This window comes from Trichomonas vaginalis, chromosome III (assembly GCF_026262505.1).
Source record: "Trichomonas vaginalis G3 chromosome III, whole genome shotgun sequence".
NCBI lineage: Eukaryota > Parabasalia > Trichomonadida > Trichomonadidae > Trichomonas > Trichomonas vaginalis.
In genome coordinates this window covers 4,709,939-4,728,317 of record NC_067205.1, presented here as the reverse complement: position 1 = coordinate 4,728,317, position 18,379 = coordinate 4,709,939, and the positions used below count along the sequence as shown (strand labels likewise).

Sequence of the window (18,379 nt, the reverse complement as noted above, 5' to 3'; positions counted from 1 at the left end):
ATGGTTCTGAACTTTTTGTTTGTGGTGTCAAATCTACCGTTTCAACTTCTTCGGTCATTTCATCTCAGTAAAAAATTTTAGTTTGGTTTGTTTTCAACTGGTTGTTTAGGTTTTTTAAGTCGGTCTAAAACTTCCTGAGGTATAGGAAGAACTTGACAAACACGTGGTGGTGTAACTGCTGGAAGCCGACAAATCCATCTTGAACCCATTTGTCTCAATGCTGTATTGTTCATTTCATCTCAGTAAAAAATTTTACATTCCCCACGTTTGAGGCGGTTGAGGTTGGTTATTGTTTACCCACTGTTGTGCATGGTTATATCCTCTGTTAAAGAATCTTTCACCTTTGGTCCATATAGTGTCCTGCTTGGTTATAGTAGTCATTTGCTTTGTTATAATAGTTTCCTGCTTGTCTTCCTACATTGTCCATCCATCCTTGAACTTTTCCTCTTGTTTCAGGATTTGGAATAAGATTTGTTGCATCTCGTGCTACATCCCAACCTTTCTGTACAGTTTGTATAATAGGTTGTGCTTTCTCTTTAAGTATACCTAATGTACTCAAAATCTTCCTTCCAATTCCAAATGCACCTCTGGCTATTGTTCCCACTGCGGGTAAAAATCTAGATGCGACTTCTGCTAATGCGCCAAATAAACCCATTTCTTATGGGTTAAAAATGACGAATTCAAACAAGGACCCCTATGTTTCTAAGGCAACAAAGAAAGCACTCATGGTAAAAATCTTTAGTTCAACACCAAATGCTTGGTTTATGGATATCTTGGAAAACATTCCGAGGTATAGAGAAGATGGACCACCATACTGGCTAATATTTGTTGGTCAAACACAAGATACTGTGAAGCCATACCATTTACAGTCCAAAAATATTTTAGATGTGAAAACTGCTTTGACAATATTCGTTGACAAATACCATCCAACAAAACTGACATCTGACTATGAAAGTTCTTTCAAATCAGATGATGTAAAAAACTATCTGCGTTCAAAAAATGTAAACCAATATTTCATTGTCGACCAAAACCATTCTGCTCTTGGTGTCATTGACGGTTGTATAAAAATGTTAAGAGACTTAAACCAACCACAAGGTGGTGAAGCAAATGAAATGTCATATGACAACAAATATAGACACTTCTCCATGGCAAAGATGAGACAAGTTTTAAATATTTACAATAGCCGTAAACAAAAAGGTTTGGGAAACAACTCCCCCGAAGAAATGAAAAACAACCCTGACTTAGAGAAAGACTATATATTTAACAATTTAGTCAAAAGAGACAAACAAGAAAGAATGCCGGGCTTCAAACTTCAGAAAGGTGACAAGTAAAAATAGAAATACCTAAACGCGACCCATATGAAAATACTATTGACTATGACAACAATGGGAACCCGACAGGTACTCACATTCGTGTTCGTAAAAATAGAAGAAAGTATACAAGAGAATATTATGAAGTTTTAGGCAAACATGGCAAAATGTACAGACTGCAAGCAGAAGATAAAACTACTATTGTCAGACCTCGTTTCAAACTTGTCAAAGTTCAAGGTGGTATACTTTCAAAGACAGTTCCTAACAAATATAAGACAACTCCTGACGAATATGCTAAAGAAGTTGAAAATGACGACTAAGCATTTCTATACCATGCGTAAACTGTCATGTAAGGTGGCATGTAGTCTTTACTTTGTCCCGTTGTTTGCGTATACCCTGAAACGAAATGTGTATGGTTTCCTCCTACCTCAGTGTTACTCAAGTAACAATTTATAGCAAACTGAACGTTGTTTTTAACATCATATCCTTTACCTTTTGTCATTCCTGTCCAATCCCAATATTTATGCCTATGCCCACCTTCTTGAGATGTAGTTAAACTTACGTAGTGACTGTGCACAGGTAAATTTGCACCTGAAATCGTTTTACTTCCACCTGTTTCCTTTGAAGAGTTTGCACAATACAAAAACCTGTCGACTATTTGAGTCCAAGTTCCAAAACCAAGTACTACTTCTGGTCTGGTAGAGTTCATTGACGTATAAATAGAACCTATAGGATATAATGTTTGAAGTATTTCTGTCTTTAATGTTTGAAGCTCTGTTTTGTCAGCTTTCTTATCTAACATTGTTGGTAGTTCATATGCTTCAAAGTTTCTGGCATGCTCTTCAATGTTCCTGCAACTGTTATCTAAATTGTTAAGAGTATCTTTTACGCTTGTACTCGGATTCTCTGAAGGTGCACTTGAACCAAGGTCAAAGTTCAATATTATATCATCTGCTGTAAAAGTTGTAAAACTTGTATGTGTATGGTTCTTGTCGGCTTTAAGGTCTAAACACCCTGAAACCCACCCTGTATCAGCTTTAAATTTAAAAGTCTTCAATGTCCTTTCATGATACCATTCAACCCTTTCTTTAATTTCATTGTCTTTTTCATCCACATATTCCTTATCTGCCTTCTTCACTAACGCACTAGCCACACATGCTAACTCATCGTTAACATATGTTTTATCTGCTTTCTTTTCAACATCCTCTTTTGTTGCATATGTTGCATCTGCTCTGTCATGTTCTTCTTGAACTTTTTCAATGACATACTCTTTGTCAGCTTTGTTGTCAACATCTGCTTTCAAAAGAAGTTCATCTATAGGTTTCTCGTTTAAGGTTCCTTTTGTTGGATTTATACAGACAGTATGGTTCCTATTGTCTTGAAACAGAAACTCATCTGTCATTGGGTTCATTGTCAGTTTTAAGTTTCCTTCTTTCAATGACTCAGATATCTTAGAATAGTTTGAAAAGTTTGTTGTGTTCTTATTTAGAGCTTGCACAATGAGTTGTCGGTTGTGTTGTATTTCTCTCATAGACGCTGTTTCATTTGACATTTTTATTCTAGATAAAAAATGCTTTCAATAGAAAAAGAAAATTCAAGAGTTGCTACAACTAAACCATTAGATGAACTTTTTACTAATGTCGGTCAAAAGTTTGAGACAGAGACCGTAAAGCATGAAGGCTATCGTTTTGACTACCCCTTAAGATGGTTAAGAGACCCATCCGTCACAAAAGCTATTGGCTTTCGTAGAATGAAGTTCATTTCAGAAGCCATACATGGTTTCCCATTTACGGTCGGTTTTGAAGTTCGATACTATAACAAAGAAAAACGTATGTATGAGAAATTTGAACAGGGAAAACTTTTACAAGTTAGTTTGCTTGTAAACTTAGAAACAACTCTTCAAGCTTTTCAAGAAAAAATAAACGATATCTATCTCGAATATGCAAAACAGTATAACATTGACGAAGGAGAGTACCATCTCGATATTATATATGACAGGAAAAATGCAACTGTTAAAATCAATAGAATAGAAGACCTTGGAGAAAACGTTTATATTTCTACAAAATATAACAACTTGGCATGGTATAGATTTTTGAGGATGTTAAATCAGCCTGCAGAATATCCAGTACACCCGGACTTTTATGAAGTCGAAAACCCTAATGGAACATATGAAAATGTTTTCGACCAAGATGCTATTATAGTTCATGCTTCATTTTCTGGTGCACAAAACTCTTTTTTATGCTTGGCAAATGACTTTTACGAAAAACCTACAAAGTTATATGAACCACCGAGTGGAAGTATTTCAGACTTTCAAGTATGGTTTACTACAGATGGAAGAAAGAGAATAATTCCATTATACCATGCGTTTTACTTAGAACTTAGTTTCATATACAACTACTATCGAACGGTAAAAATATAATTTTTTAATACGGTTGAGGTGTTGGATTTGGTTGCCAACTAGACTGTGGTGCAGGTTCAGGCTGTTGTATAACAGGAGCTTGTTCTTCTGGTTCAGGGTCTTTAGGTATAATACCAACGAACTGACCTACTCTTTTACCAATATTTTTGACTCCGTTCCAAATTCCTCTTCCGACAGATTTTATTCCATTCCATATACCTCTTCCAACTCTTCTGAAGAAGTTTCCAATACTACTGAAGAAACCCATTTTACTATATGTAAAAATCTAATGTCCGCCTAGTCTTTTGCGTTTCCTGTTGAGTTCCATAGCATTCTTTAACTGGAGCTCATACATTCTATTTCTCCTCTGGTAGAAAACATATTCTGGGTCAACTCCTGTGTTCGCGTCATCTGCATAGAGTTGTTTATATCCCACTTCAGGGTTTGTATAAAACTCTTTCCATCTCATATTTGCATACCATGGTGGCAAACCTAACGCAGCGTCATTTGACATGGCAGTTTGCATTTGTACATCTGTTGGCACTTGACCATAGTTTGCCATTGCAGTTTGTATTCTAACTTCATTTGGAATATTCTCTGGGTTTGGTTGTCCAGGTTGCTGTGCATTCGCTAAGTTCTGTGCGTCCATTTAATATTAGATAAAAATATCTCTTACGAGTACATATGCCGAACATTTGCAGGTATTGGTTCATCTTCATATTCTCTATATCTTTCTGCCACGTCAAATAAGTAAATGACACAATGGAAAAAACCTAAAACAAGTAGTCCTATTTCAAACCACATTTACTTACCAATAAAATTTCTTTGTTATGACACTTTCTCCGGGTTATAGGACCTCTCTCATATTCTATCTTGTCATATCTAAACTCATAGTCATGTATGTCCCCTAACCATCTCATAACGGTTTCCAAACCACTTTTATCGGATGTAAAGTAAAAGCATGGATGGTTATGTAAAACGTCTAAAGTTTCTAAAGAGTCTCTCAAAGTCCAGTCTACTTGGTATTGAAAATCCCATGTGTTATAGAACGGCGGGTCCACTATAAAGAAAACATTTTCCTTGTCTTTATATTTTTCATACAACTCTGTCCAACGACATCTCACAAACTCTATACCCTCAATATATTTTTCTATGTTCTCTTTGAAAACATTTGTATAGTTAAGATATAAAACTTTTGACATAAGTGTTTCAATGTCATGAACTCTTATAGAACCACTATATAATAGTCTAGCAGATATACTATCCCAGTCTATATATTCTGCTTTTTTCAAAACCTCTCTCACAATATCTTTCTTATCTAATGGTATACGTTCCATCTTACCTATAGGTATCTTTTCTTTTAACTCTTTCAATATTTTGTTAGTGTCTGGTATATGTTTGAGACGGTCCATATAGTTGTCGAAGTCATTGCATATAATCTTTGAGTCTGGGAATATTGTATGGCACATATGGGATATATAGAAACTTCCACCGAACAAATCTACAAATGTTAGACCATTCGGTAGTTTCTTAAGTTCTCTCAATAGAATATCTTTACATCTACTCTTATTTCCAAAGAACGGTAACGGTGGTTTTGTAAAATTCATTTATATATAATAATAAAAATGTTTTTTCCTGAAAAGTGACAGAAAAGTGACGACTCTCAAAAATTTCTTAGGGGCTAGAGGGCGCAACGCGCCTGGAAGCCCCACTACCTCTTTTTTTTTAATTTTTTAGTCATTTCTTTTGGAAATTAATAAATTATAACTTATACTATTAAGTCATAAAATTTGTTCAAATTTTTATAATGCTTAAGTTAATGAAATTGTTGTTCAAAAATAGTCCAGCTCTATCGTCAAAAATCCTCTCAATTTGGAAAAAAATAACAAAAATTACAATATTGCAAACCTAATTCATCAATATACCTTTCACAGCTTGGTATACTGATAGTGTCGATAGAAACTATATAATTTTCCTAACAAAGTGACAGAGCGGAACTAAAAGTTTTTTCTTGGATGTTGAGATATCATTCAATTTTTTTGAATATACTTTTGAAAAATTGAATACTTACTTGTCGAAAAACCGTTTTGACAAACAATCTCAACTATAATATAATAGTTCATATTAAATTATATTCATATCAGATTTTACTTTTCATGTCTATTTATCTCATATAGAATTACAAGCTTTTAAAAATGCTAGTTTCGTGATGGTATTGTGAATCTAATTCCTCATTACTCATTTATATATAAAATTAATATAAGACATAATAATAAACATAAATAGCATGCTAACAAAGTGACAGAGCGGAACTAAAAGTTTTTTCTTCTTTGTCAAAATATGTCAATTTTTTCAGGTGGTAATATATACTTTAATAAAAATCGAAAGAAGCTAATGGTATTCAATGATAAAATATATCAAAAGAATATGTAGTAACATGTTTATTAATAATAAAATTATGGATCACTTATTATTAGATTTTGTCAAAAAGTAACTTTTTCATTTTTCTTTGTTGAAAAAATAACTCAATCAGAGAGAAGTAAAAGTCATGTTTACTAATATAAATAATATACTATATTAATATCCTACAACACGACAGAGCCCTTTTGTTTATAGGACGAATAATGCCGTTCAAAGTTGATAATAATGAAATTTACAAATAACGTTCTAGCAATGCTACACCCTACGTCATAATATAATATTATAGCTTATATTACACTAATATAATATCTTTAATTATAAGTCATGAAAACTCTTATTGATTGATATATTCAATTTTAAAAATTGAAAGGGTGGGACTGGAGCCTTAATCATTTTTTGTAATCTGTATAATTGGTCTGTAGATTCCATTTCGCTAACTGATCGAAGACAACTTTCAATATCAATGTCGATAATTTTACTTTTCTTCTGCTTTTTTGAAGAAACATTTGAAACATATTTGTCTTTGTTTCATAACATGAGAAAATGCAGGTAAAGAGTCAATCAAATGTTTAAAAATTGGGTATTTTTGAATTTTGTGAAATTATTTTATTTATCGAATTTGCGATCTGAATCATATTGTGAATAATTCTTGTTCGAAACACAAGATTAGTCATTATCTTCAATGCTCTGATTAGTTTTCATTTGTCTTTGTTTGAGGAAAATTTGGAAAATTATTTATTGAATCAGTGATAAAATTGAAAATGATGAAATATGAGACATAAAAAGAAAATGATTATGTTGGTAGCCGATTAAATATTGGGAGATGCAAAATTTTTTCATTTGGTTGAATTTTTTTATGTCATTTTCTTCTTCAAAATTATTTTCAATTTTAAATTTTGCTTCGCAAAGTCCTGTAGAAAGAAGTGATAATTTGTTGTATAAACTGTTTGTTGGATTTATTATTGTTGCATTTGATTTTTGTCCATCATAATCACTATTAATGATTGTAGCTGGACTTGATGAATATAAATAAAATGTTTGTGTACATTTATTATTTTTGATTGAACAAGATTCAAATGTAACTGTTGCTGAATGTAAATTAAAACATTTACTAGCATTGTTTCTAATGATATTACATAAATAAAATTGATGTGGACCACTATAACAAATACAAAAGCATTCATAGTATGCTTTGTTATCAATGAAAGATGATTGACTGATGTTGTATCTCTGATCTGAATAAATTTCAAGTGAAACATCTTGAATACATTTGTTATTTGTTATGTTATTTCGTGAATAACTAAGATTTCCGTAATATAAATAATTAATTGAATATCCTTTATCTATTGAGTCTCCACAATCAAAGACTGTTGAATCTTCAAAAATGTTTTTGTTGTTTGTATTGAATCCTGATATTTTTGAATATAAAAATACTCCTTCATATCCTGATTGTGTTTGTATAGATTTTGTGGCACATGTTCGATAGATAACACAACTTCCCCAATAAGAAAAAACTGTAAAAGATGGAGTTTTTGTGCCATTGAATCCAGAAATAGAAATAAGAAGTTTTGTTTGATCTCCTTTGGATATATTGACAACGATATCATTAATTCCATTGAATAAACATGTTGTAACATAATAATTTCCTGCTTTTATTGGATTTAATTTTGTATTTTCAGTGTGATTTTCAGTGATATTTGAATTCTCATAAAAAAGTGTCCAAGTATCAAGACTTGGACCGGAATCCAAGAATAGTATCAATAAGTGTCTCATTTTCATATAATTCATAAAAATATTCGAAAGAATTAAGTCCGAAATTTCGTTTATCACACAAAAAAATAGTTTTCTTTTAATAAGAGCATAATATTATTTAAGTATAAAGAATGTATAATTAAAATTACAATGTCATTATCTTTATCAAGGGATTAAATCCCTTGAAATTGACAATCAAAACATTTTATGTCACTTTTTTGGTATTTTTTGGAAAAAATTTTGTTGGCATTTTTTTTAAGGATACCCTTACATTGCGTAGTTAGAAAGAGAATATGATATTGTCATGATTGCTAAAGTTTTAGGCTCCAGAAATGAATATACATCAAACTGAAACAATTGATAAATTGAATGAACTTTTGAGAGGTTCTCAAATAAAAAAAATTATCTAATTTTTTACAATATTACTATTATTTTATCCACATATGTATATATAGTAATTTGAGAAAACTTTTAGGAAAAAATAAGTTTAATAAAAATCTGAATTTTACTTGTTGTGGGATTGTTATTAATTGACACTCCAGACGTATTACTAATAGTTATGCGTATGCAATTAAAGTATTTCTGATGGACAAAATGTGAGATTTATATCAGATAATTCATTTCTACTATTAAGTTATTCATTTATGAGTTTGCACTTATTCGCACTAAATAAATAACTATTAAAAATTGTTTTAATTAATTGACACCATATAATAGAGTGAATTTTGTTTGATCAAACAACAATAGATGATAGATATAAAGCCAAGAAACTTGCTATTAATATGCTCTACTTGCTATTTCAATGTAAGTATGATATTTTCTAAATGTTTCGTTCAGATAACTTAGATATATTAGTCAAAATTTGAAATTTTAATAGCACATATATTAAAAATAATTATTATTCATAAAAGATTAATGAAATAGTAAAAAAATCAATCAAATTATAAAAATACAACATTTAGAAGAATTCTTATTATCCTTCAAAAAGTCAGTATTTCTGCTGTAATTTTCTACAACATTGTAGTTATTGCACTTTGTCTATGGATTTGTATATATGTTATATATAAATTATATATCTAAACTGCCCATAAGTGCAATTTTTTATATAAATTGTTTATTTCTTTAACAATTTCATATAAAATATGCTTTTTTAAGCGTATCAAAGCTGTGTTCTTAATGTGCATGGATATATCAAGAAAAATGTCGAAAAAAAAATGTGAATTCACAAATTCACTGAATTTTCACCGTTTTTTGAATTTTGCTACAGCACTAATATTAAATAATACTAAAATCTTCTGTCTTTGTAAAAGAATAAATTCTGACAAAAAGTGCTCGTTTAAATTTAATGATCATCTGTATGACTAAGTGGTAAAAAGTGTTTATGACCAAAAAAGGGTTACATGCTTAGTCTATTTTTCTGACAGGATACTCTAGATTTACATGATCTCTATTTCATATCTCCGTTTTTAGATTCTTCGACAGATTTTATGATAGAAAACCAAGATTAACAAATTTCCGGCATGTTAATGAAGAAATCTGCAGCTACCCTCAATATTATTTCAATAATCAGTATCGTTTCTCTTACAATTTTTTTTTTCTCAATAATTTAACAAGAAATAACAATACACATTTGGTTTTACGTATAAAAGCTAAGTGTCGAACTTAATCAACTTTACTTACTTAGCAAATGAATATTTTGTGGTTGCGAGTTCTGAATGCTGAAGTTTTAGATTTCTCTATAAATGATATCATTGCACTTACAATGTTGTTCCAGTCTATCGCATAAATCATAGAAAATCCAAAAAAAAAATAATATAAAGAAAATTCATGTCATGAAGTTCAAAAAATACCGTGTAACATTAAAATTTGTTATGCATAATACATTTTAGCTATTATTGATTTTTTTTAATTTTCGAGAAATTGAATGGTGAGTCCGATAGAGAAATTTTTAAAAACCCTAGTGCCTCATAGAAGTAATTTCCCTCGTCTCCCATACTTCCAAATGTATGCATATGACATAAACTTTTATGCATTACACAAGTGGCCAATAATATCTATAGAGTAAAAAATTAGAAATTTAATTTTTTTATATGATAGTTATATTTCAGATTTGCGAGCGTAACTTTTTTCTCCATGGCATGCTTGTTTTAAGAGCAAATGATCAAAATCGTCCTTCAATTATTGAAGGAGCTGATATCTTTTGAAAATTGAATTGAAAGGGTATTCAATTTTCAAATTTCCTCTCAATTTTGGAAACATATCAACTCTATGAATTAACAATTATGTGCCTTCACAGTTTATCAGTCATATAAGGTGCTTATAAAGAAAAAAGTTACGCTCGCAAAATATGTTTTTATATAGATTTCACATAAAATAATTATGTAATTTCTAAAAAGAATATTTTTGTTCTTGAATATTAAAGTGTATTGTAGTTTAAAAAGTTTTAAATATGTTGCTAAAATTTCAGGTTTATAGCTCATGTCTAGCATGACTTCTTCGTATGCGCAAAAAATCTGACACGTAAGGGTATCCTTAAAGGATTACAAGTATCGATGATTTCATTCATATTTTACACTTCAAACTCAATTAGAATACGATTGTAGTCATAATGATAATCTTCTCTGCGCAAGGGTCTCAAACGAATTCTAATAAAAGAGGAGAAGTTTTTAAATGCAAGTACAAAGCAGCATCTTCTAAACACACTTTAACAAACCATGAGAAATATATCGAGTTTAATTAGAAAGAATGAATTTAATTTTAATTTTTCCAACAATGATGTATATCTTGATAAACTTTATTGCATTGATATTTTCTCAAAAACAATAGCCAATCATTTTTATTATTGTATATTTTGCCGAAAACAGGAAATCACAAACAGATCAAAAAGAACTGCTAAAATTAGAGATAACAAAACCATATATACCTAAAATTAAATTTAATCCTTTAATAGAGATAATGATATTCCAACATTAATTGATGGTAAAATTTCAAAATTTACTCATCATTCATTTATATCTTGAATGTTGATTATTACCATTAAAATAGAATATTTATCATTATAATCAATAGATTAAAGATGATAAAAATATCTGAAATACAAAATAATGCATTATAGAATAGTAAGGAATAAAATTACAAGAAATTTCTGATATGTCAAATATTGTTGTGATTCGAACAAATCCATTTCCAAGATGTCCGATTTCGAATGTACCATTTGGAGATTTCATTTCATATTTTCCATCATCAATAACTGTTCTTTCGAATTTAAATCCTGAATAGTGGATACTGATATCTCCTTGTGTTTTGAAAGATATATTATCCATTTTTGATTCTTTGATGACAGAAACACAACCTTCATGTCCACTGATGTAACAACTTCCACCACCTGAACCATAATCATCTGATGTTCCACCACCAAAGTATCCTGAACCACCTCCTGATGTTCCGAGGTGATATTGTTCTAGTCCAATTGTTCTGTTTTCACCACCTCCTTTTCCAAATTTACCATTTTCAATGCCGATGCCTCCAAATGTTTGTGTCCCTCCTTTACCTTTGTTTTGTGTGCTGTTGTATCCTTTTAATGATCCTCCTGGACCTCCTTGATCTTTAGAGTCTGAACCTCCTGCACCTGATGCAACGATGATTCTGCTTTTCAGAGATTCGAAATCATCATATTCTCCTGATAAAAGACGGATATCACTTGATCCGCCTCCCCCGAATTGTCCCTGACCCCCCCTCCATATGAATTCTTGTACATATAATATTGACCTTTCGAACATACGTGTACATAGAAATCATTTGTCTTTTTTAGTAGTATATAACCATTTCCAAGTAAATCATATTTAAACATAAACTCAACCATGTAGAAAGACAGATAACGAAATTCTGATTTTCACTTAATATATTGATCTTTTTCAAAATAAATAATGAAAGATCATTCACGTATTTCTCTAATTGAGTATTACCAGACCAACAGCTAATTGTGCCAAAACTAATCAAAACAATGCCTAAATTATAAATATAGGGTGTCCAAAGGTGTGTTTAGCACAAACCTGAATACTGCGAATAGAAATAAACAAGTTACATATATATAAAGTTTATTTAAATATAATCACCATTGGATTCAATCACGCGTTCGCAGCGATCGATCCAGGCTTGAAAGACACGCTTTAAATCATCATGAGAAAATTGCTCAAATTGCTCTCTTACAAAATTTTCAAGATCATCTGGACTCGCGAATTCGCGTCCTTCAGCTCTCTTTTTTAGCGTGCCGAATAAATAAAAGTCAGAGGGTGCAATATCAGGTGAATAAATTGGGTTTGGAACAACTTTGACATTGTTTTCCACCAAGTAATTCATTACCTTATGACTTTTGTGAACTCTTGAATTATCAAAATGAATTGCAAACTTTTGTTTTTGTTGTTTGGATTTCTCAAACTCATCAGAATTGATAATTTGAGTAAGAACATTGTCAATTAGATACTGAGCATTCATCGTATTAGGTTTTTGAAGAATATCAATTGCGATGATGCCATTCACGCCCCAAAAAACCGACAACATCATCATTGGTGTGTCAATTTTTTTCTTCGGGAATGTTTGCGGATTTTCATCCTTCGGGATCCACATGATTTTGGCTTCTGTTGCATATTGAAACCAAGACTCGTCCCCTGTTACTAAAAAGCGAAACTTTTTGGATTGATACGCACCCAATATAGAGAGGAGCTCTTTCGAAGATTGGACTCTAGATTTTTTTTGAACTGAATTAAGGTTGTGCGGAACCCAACGTGTATACGCTAGTTTGTAGTTCAAATAATTGTGCAGATAATAACTGACTGTTGTACGTGGTATCTTTGTCATCTCCTCTATCCTTCTGAGTGATGCTCTTGGGTCTTCATCTAGCGCTTGAAGAATTGCTTTGATTTTTCTTTGATCCGGCGATTTTTTGTCAATTTTTATGATGGGCGCCTTTTTGTTCATGAAGTGATACATCCTAACATGATACGTTACAGTGGAATAGCTAGGAGCATCCATACCGAAGCATTTTACCAATGTTTCGTAGATTTTTTTACAGTCTTTGCATTTTTTTGCAAGAGCGAGGATGTTTTCTTTATGATTCATTAAAAAAATGAAAAAAATCCCGCCAAAATTTCCCGCGAAACCGCCTCTTGTCTCAAAATTCATTTTATATCCCGGCATGGCGCCAAAATACAACATACTCATCATATACATATATTCATATTTTTTATTATATATTTATAATCAGCATATATCTCCTTTAATAGTCTCATATAGAGCGCTGTGCTAAACGCACCTTTGGACACCCTATATATAACCAGAAACAAAAGATCCTCTTGATGGCTGTAGATATGTGTCTGAATCTTGATAACCTGTACTTGAACAACCCCATAATTCAAATAAATAGTATCCTTTCTTTAACCTCACATGTTGAGGTTCAAATGTATAGTAATTTTTACCTTTGAACTCAAAATTAATTTCTTTTTTATCTGAATTGATAATTTTCTCTTATTATACAGAAAAAGAAATCATATTAAATTATATTGTTGAAAACAAAATATTTATTACTCTAATCTTGTGAAATGAAATCGAATTGAACTTTTGAATATTTCTAAATTCAACTTCTTCTCATCATATTCCTTTTATCATAATTATAAGCATTCATAAATTTTGTTGTTTTCTTTTCATCAAAATAAAAATCAGTAAATACATATGAATCAGTAAAAATGTGTTAATTTATTCAATTTATTGACACTTTTTATTTCCAAATGATGGCCATTTATGGGATTAAAAAGCTTAAGAAGCTTTTCTCCAATGTAAATCTACAAATCAATTGTAATATAGGAAACCATTAGTATCGTCCAAATTATAATTTTTAAAATAATTAATATCATGATTACTGAAAATGTACATGTAAATTAACATATTTAGAAATCTTCTAATTATCAAAATTTTACAGGACCAACAAATCCATATGAATTTATTTTATTGTCAATTTTATATTAATCTGAGATTTTAATTTGAAATCTCATTTACTTTGATACTTTGGGATCTCTTCATTCGCAGTGAGCTATATGTGTATAATTGCACAAATTATCTCGATTGCCAACCATTTAGAAGAGATCTTCCACCAGGTAGATACAGGCTTGAAGCATGGGGTGCACAAGGAGGCAATGTTACATATAACGGAACATTATATGAAGGTGGCAAAGGTGGCTATGCCAGTGGAGAGCTTGATATTTCTCGGCAAACAACTCTTTATATTTTCTGCGGTGAAATGGGAACTACTGAAATATTAAGGCATGATAGTGATATCGGTAAACCTATAACAATATTATGAAACACATTTGGAGGAGGAGGGCGTGGGTTAAGTTCATATGATGATGAATTCTATTCATCATCAGGAGGAGGAATGAGTTTCATTTCAATTGGTGAAGCTAAAAATGAAAGTGGAATTCTTTTTGCCGGTGCTGGTGCTGGAACATTTTTTAATCAATATACATATGGCGGATATGGAGGGGGAGTTTCAGGTGGGGATGGATCACATTGCACTAAATATTATGGTAATTTACGATGTGGGACAGGTGCTACTCAAACAAGCTATGGAACAAATTATGCAAATTCTAATAATAATGGTGGCAAATTTTATGGAGGAAATTGTGAAGCTAGAGGCTATCATGAGGCTTCAGGAGGTGGTTCTGGCTATTATGGTGGTGCTGGTGGAGATTACTATTCAGCTGGAGGTGGTGGAAGTTCTTTCATAAATGAATCTTTTATCAAGAATGGAATAATCATCCCAGGCAACGAATCAATGCCTTCACCATACTCATTCACAGAAAGATTGATAGGCAACCGAGGTCAAGGATACGTAAGAATCACACCTATTGTCATTAATATTGAGATATTTTCACCAAAAAGGAGTTGTTATTATCCTGACACGAATTTCACATTAGATCTAATATTGTTTACATATAATTTTAATGAAGTATACAACATTTCTAGAGCTGTTAACTCATCTGGTCTACAAGATTATGAGTTAATTCAAACACATCAAGATGACAGTCAGAATTATATTTTTAATGACACATTTAAAGTTCCAAGTGAAAGAGGTTATTATCAAATTTCTTACTTCATGTTTTCTGAATCAGTCCCATATTATAAAATAGAAGACATCATTTTAGTCAATAAAGTCCCAGAGATACTTTTAATCGGAGAACGAGTCACAGTCGAACTCGCAGGAATAAGCTTCGGAAATGTCGCATTAGTTAGTATGGTTATCTTGGGTACGGCGGCACTGCGTTCCACCTTATCCAAGATAACGGTTTGACACTTTACAAAACCGCTAACGTATATTTTACAACACAAACGACAACACTAATTTAACATTAAATATTTACAAAGCCGCCAACCACTTCACCTCACTAACGAACTCACTAATGTAAAAAATAAACGTTCTCACTATCGTTCTCACTAACGACTTCACTAATGTTCTCATAAATTTTCCTCAATATCTTCATCATCAGTGTTAACCCTATTGTAGTCATACTTGAAGCCATAAACTTTCTCTAACTTCTTAACGTACAATTTACATAACTTACCTTCGTCATCGTATGGTTTAATGATATAACTATTTCTATCTTTATACACAGTCAATGAAAAGTCAACTGGTCTCGGATGTATTTGAAAGAACATGTTATGCTCAGGAAGGAAGAATAAATGTTTAAATGTATGTTTGTTATACTGTGGAATTCGAATGAGTTGCTTTTGTTCTGTCATTTACATAAAGATAAAATAAAAATAAAATAAAAAATAAATGATATCACTACCTTCACGCGTATGAAAACATAGCACAAAAATAAATTAGGTGAAGTGGTGAAATCTCACCTCTTTTTTCACCCGGTTTTTCACCCACTTGAATTCATTGCTTTATAACTCTCTTCCTTTCTCCAACTCTTCTAACTTCTTCTTAAGTTCAGTAATGTTGTCTTCATGTAATTTAATCTTTCTCAAAATTCCTTCTTTATCTAATGGTTGCTTTATCTTTCTAAACTGAACTCTACCATCTTTCATTGTATGAACGTAAAAACCTTCTGGAATAGTTCCTGATTTAATGTATTCTACCAAGAACTTTTGTTTCATTGCTTCAGTGACTTTATTTGTCATTTCAATAAAATAAAAATTTTAATATTAAATAAAAATAACGTTATTTTTCAGTAAGGAAACGCAGGAGTTTTACGATTTATTTGTGGTGTAGGTTCTGGTTTAAATGTTGGAGTCGGTTTTGGAGTTGACTTTTGAACAGGAGTTTGTAATTTCATAGGTTCAGGAGTCATTGAAGGTGTTGTTTGTGAAGGTGTTGGTTTTGACGTTGGTTTTGGCGATGGTGTCGGAGTTTGTTTAACTTCAGCTACTTCAGTATTATTTACAACATTTGCTTTATTTCTTTTCAACATCATTACTGCTCCTGCTGTAGCTAGCAAACCTAGTGGGAGACCATATTTTATATAAGGACTTGACCAAATGCTATTTTTGACAGGAGCTGGTGGAACACCTAACCTTGGTGAGACTGCTCTTTGCCATTGTGCAGCTCGTAAGAAATATTCAATAGGTGCTCCATAATCGTTTGGTAAAGTTTGTTTCATAGATGGTGAAGGTTCACGAGAGCTTGATGAAGAACTCATTTATAAGCTTTAAAAATAAACGTTCATCCTTTATTCCTCACTGTCGTCAGTGCTAAGTTATAGTCGTCAAGTCTTATTATTGGTATGCCTGACTGTCTTACTTGTATTGCAAAGCAACAATCCCTCATAAATCCAATAAGTGGCTTTGGTACATTTTCAGTTGCTAGTTCAATAGGTCCTTTAACAGACAATTTGTATGTTATTGGAGCAGTAGATGTTTGACCTTGCTGGAAGCAAAAGTCCACTTCTGTTGGAAAACCACATAAGAAATGTGTGTTGTCATAGCTATCCCATTTATGTTCCACACTACCATCATCCACCAATGACCTCATAACATCTTCATTAAATCCTATCATATCATTGTTTGTATTGCAAGCGTTCGCAACCATTTCATAAAATACAGGTCCATATGATTTTTCAGGTTCTGCAGGCATATTTCCATAAGCTCCCATGGAAAGCTGAAGATATTTAAACTTAGGGTTCTCAAAATTAACATAATAGTTGTCTTTCTTTCTAAATAGTGCCCAAATACTTTTAACATTAATAGGCGTATAAGCTGCTGTAAATGTTGCACTTGAACTATCTGTATTCTTTGAGAATGAACCGTCCATAGGAATCCAATCCATAACTTTAACAGGAAAACATAAAGCCTCGTTTGTATAATGTTCTACAAGTTCTGTATAAATGTTAGGGTCTAAAGAGAATGATTTTGGATGAATGAAACATTCATTAAAATCCATCTTTGTTCGAAATAGTTGCTGGGTTACAGTTGTAATAGTAACTGTTCCACTAGCTTCTATTGCCTTCGTTATCATAGTGAATGGTTCATTCCATGGAACAAATTTATTTGTCGGTGGATTTGAATCTGAAGCAAATGCAACTTTAAGAGTTGGATTGAAAGCAATGATATCATTTACAGATATAGATGTGCATTGTAAGGCGTCGCTACTGAACTTTACTTTAAGCTGAATGTTACCAGCAAATGCAGGAATAAATCTTATAGCTTCTAATGGTAAAAACTTTCTAACAGGAATTCTTAAACGAAGCTTAAAATCAAATGATTTTCCTGCTGTAATTGGACCACTAACAATTTGTCCTGTTCTGCATGTTCCCGAATGACTCCATACATCTTCATGTCGAGTCTTTGAAAAACATCTACTTTCTTTATTTGTTCGGTAGTTTGTGAGTTTGAAGTTATATATGCTTCTTCTCTTGCGTTGTCTTGAGAATATACGATACGACCATTTGCAAGGATTTGATATCCAGCAACTGCATAGAAAGCGTCATCGAAACCAATCCAAAATCCTGGTGGGTTTGTTTTATTGGAACCTGAACCAATTTCTTTATCTACAATAAATTGACCTTCCATTTTATACGTAATGAATGTATTGTAAAGGTCCAACATATTTTCACCAGGAGGTGAGAGATTGAATGTTACCCATGTGTTATCTTTAGCAGTTCCAGGTTGTGATGGAATCTTTGCGTCAGAATATTTTCTATTAGTGTCACCAATTTGAACTGCATTGTCTATGATATCGAAATATGAGCGAATCTGATGAATATGCTCTGCTGGAGTAAATTCGTTTAGCTGTTCGTTCTGCATGTATTTACTTCAGATAAAAATATCTATTTACTTCATTATTCTCACTCTTCTTCTTGGCATTCGTGGTGGAAGTTGTTTCTTGACATTTTCAATGAACTGTACATTCTCTTTTGTCTCAACTTCTTTCACTGGTGGGTCAGGGTTCTTTGACTCGGTTTGCTTTTCAATGAAATTCACGAACTTTGCAATAAGCTCTTGG

At 31.9% G+C, this 18,379-nt stretch overlaps 5 protein-coding genes and 1 pseudogene across 6 annotated transcripts, besides 4 other annotated features; all 6 read right to left on the bottom strand.

The window, feature by feature from the left end:
- Positions 1–2,862: part of a mobile genetic element that runs on past the window's edge.
- On the bottom strand, positions 1,627–2,862 carry TVAGG3_0642300 (keratin-associated protein family; the record flags this gene model as incomplete). The annotated part of the gene is made up of 1 exon (XM_001297780.2): positions 1,627–2,862. One exon carries the CDS (start codon positions 2,860–2,862, stop codon positions 1,627–1,629), a length of 1,236 nt encoding a protein of 411 aa, XP_001297781.2.
- An 871-nt stretch (positions 2,863–3,733) lies between these two features.
- On the bottom strand, positions 3,734–3,976 carry TVAGG3_0642280 (serine threonine-protein phosphatase family; the record flags this gene model as incomplete). The annotated part of the gene is made up of 1 exon (XM_001297782.2): positions 3,734–3,976. One exon carries the CDS (start codon positions 3,974–3,976, stop codon positions 3,734–3,736), a length of 243 nt encoding a protein of 80 aa, XP_001297783.2.
- A 2,493-nt stretch (positions 3,977–6,469) lies between these two features.
- Positions 6,470–6,514: a mobile genetic element.
- Positions 6,515–10,943: 4,429 nt separating this feature from the next.
- TVAGG3_0642260 (glycine-rich protein family) lies at positions 10,944–11,660 on the bottom strand (the record flags this gene model as incomplete). Its single annotated transcript, XM_051241311.1, has 1 exon — positions 10,944–11,660. One exon carries the CDS (start codon positions 11,658–11,660, stop codon positions 10,944–10,946), a length of 717 nt encoding a protein of 238 aa, XP_051087898.1.
- Positions 11,661–11,902: 242 nt separating this feature from the next.
- Positions 11,903–13,206: a mobile genetic element.
- On the bottom strand, positions 11,983–13,110 carry TVAGG3_0642240 (Mariner transposase; the record flags this gene model as incomplete). Its single annotated transcript, XM_051241310.1, has 1 exon — positions 11,983–13,110. The coding sequence occupies one exon, from the start codon at positions 13,108–13,110 to the stop codon at positions 11,983–11,985; it is 1,128 nt and encodes a 375-aa protein (XP_051087897.1).
- A 1,953-nt stretch (positions 13,207–15,159) lies between the features above and the next one.
- Positions 15,160–18,379: part of a mobile genetic element that runs on past the window's edge.
- TVAGG3_0642220 (repellent protein 1 family) lies at positions 16,232–16,577 on the bottom strand (the record flags this gene model as incomplete). Its single annotated transcript, XM_051241309.1, has 1 exon — positions 16,232–16,577. A coding segment is annotated over one exon (346 nt), but the record flags the coding sequence as incomplete, so codon positions are not given.
- Positions 17,182–18,180, bottom strand: TVAGG3_0642210 (annotated as a pseudogene). The gene has a single exon. A coding segment is annotated over exon 1 (999 nt).